This window comes from Malania oleifera, chromosome 1 (assembly GCF_029873635.1).
Source record: "Malania oleifera isolate guangnan ecotype guangnan chromosome 1, ASM2987363v1, whole genome shotgun sequence".
In the NCBI taxonomy this organism is placed as follows: Eukaryota; Viridiplantae; Streptophyta; class Magnoliopsida; order Santalales; family Ximeniaceae; genus Malania; species Malania oleifera.
In genome coordinates this window covers 31,499,769-31,508,232 of record NC_080417.1, presented here as the reverse complement: position 1 = coordinate 31,508,232, position 8,464 = coordinate 31,499,769, and the positions used below count along the sequence as shown (strand labels likewise).

The 8,464-nt window shown below is 37.7% G+C and overlaps 1 protein-coding gene across 1 annotated transcript; it reads left to right on the top strand.

Moving 5' to 3' along the window:
• The first annotated feature begins 7,245 nt into the window (after positions 1-7,245).
• Positions 7,246-8,363, top strand: LOC131149141 (uncharacterized). Its single transcript, XM_058099324.1, has one exon. It carries the CDS (start codon positions 7,382-7,384, stop codon positions 8,228-8,230), a length of 849 nt encoding a protein of 282 aa, XP_057955307.1. The 5' UTR covers positions 7,246-7,381; the 3' UTR covers positions 8,231-8,363.
• The last annotated feature ends 101 nt before the right edge of the window (positions 8,364-8,464 follow it).

Here is an 8,464-nt window from a genome sequence, read left to right as displayed (position 1 = left end):
AAGATACTATAAAAAGTAATATCACATATATTAGGATAAAATAAAAAAATAAAAAAATAAAAAAATATAGTAATAAATAATGCCTAATAATAGCATAATAATATCATAATAATCTATATATTATCATACTAATATGATTAATACTAAATATACTACAAATAGTCAATACTAAATATACTAAGATTCTAATAATTAATACTAACTATATTAATAAACTACAAATAATTGAAACTAAACATGTGACTAAAATATTATCTACTATATATATAATGTCTATTAAACCCTAAATCACTAAATATGTAATATCCAAAAAATATATATACGGAAATGCTAAATAAGCAATATTTACCAATATGCTAATATGTGTTATACATACAACTAAAATTATTATAGTACTAACATACAACACAATAGGCTATTAAATATATAATACCACATTATCACAATAATAAATACACAATTCTATTAAGATGCTAACTCCAAAATACTAACATAATGAATACATAATATCCACAAAAATTCTACCGTACCAATATTAATCATTCAGCATATATACAATAGCTAAAATGTAAATATTACTTAAAACATATTAAAACTCCTCCCTAATCATTTATCATGTATACTAATAACACATAAAATAAATAACTAAAAAAAAAAGCTTAATACAATAATAAATAAAAATCAACATGTGTGTGTTGGGTGCTTGTGTGTGTGTGTTCTGTCTGTGTACCTCTGCCTGTGTTTGTGTGTGTAAAAGTGTGTGTGTGGTGAGAGGGGCTCAGAACTAGTTATGGGGGAGACAGAGGGAGGCTGTTGTGTTGCGCCTGGGTGCCATGAGAAACAAGGGTCGCCGGAGTTGCTGGGGACAACGACGGAATTTTCTATAACGCCGCGATGGTTGCGGCTATGATTTCGTACAATTGCTGCCCTGCGTGCAAAGGAAAGAGTAAGAGAATGGAGTAATGAGGGGGATAAGAGAGTGTGTATGGCAGTAAAGGCTCCCCTGCATTTGGATCTAGTCGAAGATAGCCCATGGTGGTGGCTGGACTGTGTGGACGGCGCTAACAGCAAGTAGCCACAGGCGATGCGCGGTGGTTGCTGGTAGATGAGAAGGCTTCGGATTGCTATGGTCGGAGATGACGGTGGTCTGTGGAGTGAGGGCACTGCGGGATCTCGCCAAGAGCAGGAAACGGCGGCAACAACTGTTGTAAGCTTGGCCGCCGGAGTTGCAGAGGCTTGGGAAGACGGCGTTGGCGATGACTGTTGGGTGTTGGTGCTGCAAGTGAGGTGCTCGGCTACTGCAACACGGTGGTGATGGCGTGAGATGGTGAGGCAGCGGAGACCCGTGCCTGCTGGAAGTTGGTGGGGGCTCGGGTGGTTCTCGGCTGCTTGGACTGTGCAGTAGAGGTCCGTGGAGCAGAGGTCGAGTCTGTTGGTCGAAGGTGGCTCGGGTTGTCTGAGAGAGAGATAGGAGAAGAGGGTGAAGGCTGGGGGATTGCAGGGAGAGAGATGGAGAGAATCAGGGAGGTCAGGGGGGATCCGTGGGTAAGAAGAAGAAGAAGAAGCAAAAGAAATTTTTTTTAATTTCTTTGACTGTGCGTGCTGCTGTGCGCCCCCCCTCCGTGCTGTGCTATGCCCCCGGCCTTTTATAAAAAATTTTGGAAAACCTAGCTCCTCTTCTTTTTTCTTTTATTCTTTTTTCATTTTTTTTATACCTTTATGGTAACAAAATATATGGGAATAATAATAATACTAATATGGTAATAATAATATATTAATAATAATAATAATAATAATGTAATAATAATAATCTAATAAAGATGGAAATAGCAATAATCATAGTAAGGTAATAATAAGAATGATAAAAATAATGAAAGTAGTAACAATAATAAAATAACAATAACAATAATGATAATGAAAATACTAACAATAAAATAATAATAATAATAATAATAATAATAATAATAATAATAATGGTGGCAATAATAAGAATAATAATAAAAATAATCATAGTAAAATAGTAATAATAATAATTATATTTACAGTTAATAATAATAATAATAATAGTAAAGTAATAAATAGTGATAATAGTAATAATAATAAAATAATAAACATAATGGTAATATCAATAATAATGGAAATTTTGTTATATTAGGCCTGGGAAAAAATGGGGTGTCTACAATATTGAAACATATATATATATATATATATATGTGTGTGTGTGTGTGTGTGTGTGTGTGTGTGTATATATACAAGGAAGTTATTATGATATATATATATATATATATATATATAATATATATAAGTTAAAGGTATATATATATAAAGTGTACAAACTTCTTTAAGAAGCTTTGCTTTATATATCTAGTTACTATGATATTAATATATATATATATATATATATATATATATATATATATATAATTGTGCAAGCTTCTCTAGGAAGCTTGTTTTGATTTTGGTATGTTCTCTCTCTCTCTCCTCTCTCTCTCTCTCTCTCTCTTTGATTCCGGGCCAGTTTTACACCGGATCGACAAACCGAAGCCACCACGACTCTCCTAGCGAAGTTCTCTACAAATCTGCCGGAGCGGATTATTGGAGAAAGCAATTTGGAAATCATTCCTAAGTTAAGGTAAGGCTTTTAAAGCCAAATTTAAAGTTATGACAGTTGAGAAAAGTGTTATACGCGTTGAAATATTAAAGTTTAATACTGGAAGTTTTCGTTTTCAGGGGTGTTGATTGGAAACGTTGGGAATCATCCCTAAGTTGAGGTAATACTTTTTAAGCCAAATTTGACTTTGTGGCTGTTATAGAAAATGTTATACATACGAAAATATTGAAGTTTAATACTGGGAATTTTCGATTTCAAGGTATTGGTCAGGAAATCTTATGGGGGTTAGATTAGATTGTTTTGGGAGCTTTCTCAGTAGTCAAGTAAGGGGATAAACTAAGCTAGTTTTGTTTTGAGAAAATGCACGTACATATATGTAGCATCTGGTTTCAGGAAAAATAAATATATTTATATATATGATTTATAGTTGAAAAATACTGTTTAAATGATGATATGTTGAATACGTGGAAAATTTGTTCAGTGTGGCATGAGTATAAAAATGTTGTGAAATACTATTTTCTGGGAATGGGGATGATATGGATTTCTATGATGGAAAATCGGCGTACGGGCCAAGATATTTATATATATATATATATATATATATGTGTGTGTGATTTGCCGGCGTACGGGCCATGCTATGTGGATATGTCTACCGGCGTATGTGTCGTGCTATGTGGATATGTTTGCCGGCGTATGGGTCGTGCTATGTGGATGAGATTTGCCAGCATACGGGCTGTGCTATGTGATTTGCTGGCATACAGACCAATTTATGTGATTTGTCAGTGTACAGGCTGTGCTATGTGATTTGCCGGCATACGGGCCGAGCAATGTGATTTGCCAGCGTACGGGCTATGCTATGTGATTTGCCGGCATCCGGGCCAAGCTATGATAAAATATGAAATACCAGCGTAAGGGCCGATAATTTTCATGAAATATGTATATGTGAAAAATGATATGAATGATTTGATAATTATTGATATGAGTTATCCATGTATCACGATTTTAGTATATGTATATGATATCAGAACCTGGTTGGCTTGGTCTAGGCTAGCACTTGCACGGTACCGTTGTTATGTGTCCATGGTCTTCGTGATCATGATATTTGTGTTAACGCCGCTGTACGGAGTGGTGTGAGATTGGATGGTCGATGTGGTTATTTTCAAGAAGTGTGCTGTTATCGCCCCTGGTGTTAACTTGGTTAAAATATATTAAAACTTTCCTAATAATTCTATATGTGTCCTTAACGGTTATATTTTAGAGGTTGTCTGTATATACCCCCTCATTTGAAATAATTAGTATAAGATTAGCAAATATAATTAGCCAAAATCCTCTCAATCTCAAAAAGCCTATATTTCATATTCAAGCTTTAAACTCTCACTCTTACTCATTCATATTGCAAATACCTCTTTGTAAGAGTATTCTTGTGCTTATCTCACCAAGCTTAAACTCTCTCTTAGTTGTTCTATTTGAGATTTATATTTTATACAGAGTAAGCTACAAGTTCTCCTAGGGGGCTTCGTAAATAAGTCTTCCGTAAGAAAACTTCTTAGAACTTCTGAATTTTGCATTTTTCATTGCAACACTCAAGAGTTCATATTGTGTTTTGGTTGCAAAAATATTTTTCAAATTGTTTTTCAAATATCTCTTGTGCTTATCCTTGAGAAATATTTTGAGATATTTGCTTGCATGCTGAAGATCTTTGTTTCTATATCTTTTCATTGAGATTATCATTTTATCACAAAGATCAAATAAATATTTTTACAAACCATTATTTGAATATCTATTATGGTTTATATTGAGAAATATTATTTGTTGAGATATTTGAAGTATACTTGTGATCTTTGTTAGTGCATTATGATTGAAATATTATTTTGACACAAAGATCCTATCATTTACACTCTCATGCACTGATTGCTTTATTTGCATAAATATTTGAGAGTAAACACTTAGACTACGCCGAGCTTATCAAATCCTATATGTTGGTAGTGTATTGATTATACTGTGCGTAACTAGGTACATATCTGCTTTACACGAAAGCACAATCACTGTACCATTTGATTGTATTTCAAATCTATTGTATTTCTAGGAACGGGCCTGAAGAGGGAGACTAGCCATTTGAAATAGTCCCGGATTGACTTAGACCTGGTTAGAAAAGTTAGGTGCGCCATCCTGTTAAGAAGTGTAAGTTGAGGTCAGTCTCGCTAATTGACCTGGTTGTAAAATTTGAGGTCAGCCCTATGGTAATTAATCTGGTTGTAATCGGTGCCGCTCCACCCTTTAAGTGAGCATTAGTGGAATCCTTGTGCTTATTAGCCAAGGCGGGGACGTAGGTAGTTTGTCGAACCTCGATAACATTTCTGGGTGTCGTCTCCTTTACTATTTTATTATGCATGCTTGGTTAATCGTTTATTGCAGTTTAAATTCCATTGTATATTTACATTGATTCATTTTACATGCACTTAATTGACCTTAGACTTGTGTAATACTGTTGTTAGAGGATTGACCTAAGGCAATAAATTTTTAAATACCAATTCACCCCCCTCCCTCTTGGGATTACACCACAGCTAACATTAGTACTCCAGTAATTAATATTTGAGGACTTTCGCTCTCTTTATCAGTGATTATTATAATATGAAATATTCAGGTTATTACATAGTGGTATCAGAGAGATAGGACAAAATTTTCTGGTCGTCACATGAGCTTTCCATATGTCATATTCCCACTACAATTCAAGAAGCATTAAAGGATTCCAAGTGGACTCATGCAATAGAAGAAGATATGGGGGCACTACTGAAGAATCAAACATGGACCTTGGTTTCACTGCCCAAATGAAAGAAAACAGTCAGGCACAAGTGGGTCTTCTCTATCCAACACAAAATAGATAGATCTATAGAACAATACAAGGTGAGGTTGGTAGCAAAGGGATACACTCAAACATATGACATAGATTATCAAGAAACTTTTTCGCCGGTAGCCAAGTCAAATACAGTCAGGGTCCTATTATCTCTCGTAGCCAACTTGGACTGGCCACTACGTCAGTTTGATGTAAAGAACCCATTTCTCCATGGTGATCTTGAAGAGGAAGTCTACATGGATATTGCTTTAGGTCACACAACATCTTCAAAAGCTGAAGTTGTGTGCAAATCACAGCGAGCATTGTATAGACTAAAACAATCACTTCGAGCATGGTTTGTACGGTTTATTCTGGCAATGAAGAAGTATGGCTTCCGCCAAAGTAATGTAGATCATACATTATTTTTGAAGCACCAACAGGGCAAGGTAAAAGTTTTAATTGTATTTGTTGATGATATAATCATTACATGGGATGATACGGAGGAAATCGCTAAGGTTCCAAACAATTGGTGACCGAGTTTGAGATGAAAAATCTAGGACTTAAATATTTCCTAGGAATAGAGTTTGCTAGATCGAGGCAAGGTATGTTTCTTTCCCAACGAAAATATGTATTAGATTTGCTAGCTGAGGTTGGAATGTTGGATTGTAAGCAAGCAGACACTCCAATCATTCAAAACAACAAGCTCGATGAATATCCAAGCCAAATGCCAACAAACAAAGGAAGGTACTAGAGCTTAGTTGGTAAACTTATTTACCTCTCACATACCCGTTCACATATTGCTTACACAGTAAGTGTAGTAAGTCAATTCATGCACAAACCTAGCAAGGATCATATGGAAGCAGTGATCCAGATTTTACGATCCTTAAATCCTCTCCGAGAAAAGGGCTTATGTTTTCTAAAAATAACCATCTCAGAGTTAATGGTTATACAGGCACAGATTGGGCAGGGAACACTACAAACAGAAGATCCACCTCAGGTTATTTCATGTTTGTCAGGGGGAATCTTGTTACATGGAGAAGTAAGAAGCAAAAGGTGGTGGCAATATCAAGTGCTAAAGCAGAATTTCATGGAATGGCTAAGAGATTTTGTGAACTTCTACAGCTCAAAAGATTTCTAACTAAAATTGGGTTTGCTCCTAGCTCCGAGATGGAACTCTTTTGCGATAACAAGGCAGCTATCGCCATTGCTCACAATCCTATCTAGCATGATCGTACCAAACATGTGGAAATTGACAGACATTTTATCAAAGAAAATCTCGAAGTTAAAATAATTCGATTTCCATTCGTGAAGTCCGAAGACCAGCTGGCAAATATTCTTACAAATGTCGTATCAAGTAAGAATTTCTACAACTCACTAGACAAGCTGCGCATTGAAGAGTTGGATGTTTCCACTTGAGGGGCAGTGTTGGCATGAGTTATTAAACAAATCAGAGAGATTATAGAAATAAACCAATCAGAGAGATTATAGGAATAGTCATCAATGCAAAATCCCTTCCATCAAGAGGTTAGCCATGATAATGACCCCTAAAATATGATTTTAGTATGATTATAGTCATAAAATCAATATAGCCAAGAATAGGATTGTCATTCTCTTTATATATATTTGTATAATACCTTCGTAAATAAATAAAATAAAAAGATAGATAATTTAACAAAAACCTCTCTTAAGGTTTCAACCTCTCTCCTAGGTTTACCAAAAAAATATAAAGATTTTCAATTAAAAAAAATTATTTTTTTATAAAATATAAGGGGAGATCAGAGTGGACCACCAGCAAGGGCAAATAAGAGAATACACCCAAAGGCCATGAATAAAAGCTCCTTCCTCCCAAGCAAATGCCCTAACGACTAGTATGGAAACATAACGCTCGCCGCGGCGGCGGCGACGGCGGCGGGATATATCCAAACCAAACATCTGCAATGTCCACTGATACGCAAGATGAAGAAGACGATGCTGACCCCTTCCCACCGCTCTCACCTCCCCAACCCCTACACCAAACCACTCTCACTGTGCCTACGGCATCTGACGACGACGGCGCATCAAACCAGCACCTACAGCACCACTATATCCGTTCGATCGAATTGACAGTGGTGATCCGCCAGCTACCCTCCCAGGGCATCCCCTTCCAGCTCTGGCCAGCAGCCACCACTCTCGTCTCCCTCCTCGATCTCCACCGCTCCGATCCCTCCGGCAGCCCACTCTCCGCCGCTTTACTGGCCAACCGCAGCCGCCTCCGAGTCCTGGAGCTCGGCTCCGGCACCGGCTTGGTCGGAATCGCCGCCGCAGCCATTCTCGGCGCCGCCGTCACCCTCACCGATCTCCCACACGTCCTCCCCAACCTCCAGTTCAACGCGGACGCGAACGCGGAGTCGTTGACCCTGCACGGCGGTGCAGTCGATGTGGCACCGCTCAGATGGGGGGAGGAGAGCGACGCCGAAGCCGTAGGGCGGGAGTTCGACCTAATTCTATGCTCCGATGTGGTGTATCACGATCACCTGTACGATCCCCTGCTGAAAACGCTGCGATTTTTGTTGGGGGGAGAGGAGAAAGTGGTGTTCGTGATGGCGCATTTGAGGAGGTGGAAGAAGGAATCGGCGTTCTTCAGGAAGGCTAAGAAAATGTTTGAGGTGGAGAGGATACATGAGGATGGGCTGCCGCCGCCTGGATCTCGGGTTGCGGTGGCGGTGTACCGTTTTGCAGGGAAGCGCCATAGGTCAGGTTTGAAGAACAGTGACACGGTCAAGGCCAAAAATGCCTTTCAAAATTAATGTTTTGAAGTGTTTTCTTTCTTATGAAAGAAACTGAAGGCCACCATGACTTCAAAAGTCGATTTCCACTTCTGAAGTTTTTTCCCTAGTTCAAAGTTCAAAGTTCAAAGTGCAAACTCTTCTTGTTGTTTCATTTCCCTTCTTGGATTTTTTAGACTCGACCTTACAAATTTCAATATGTGTTTCATAGGGATGAATATTTCATTACGATAATTAGTAGCAACTCCACTCATA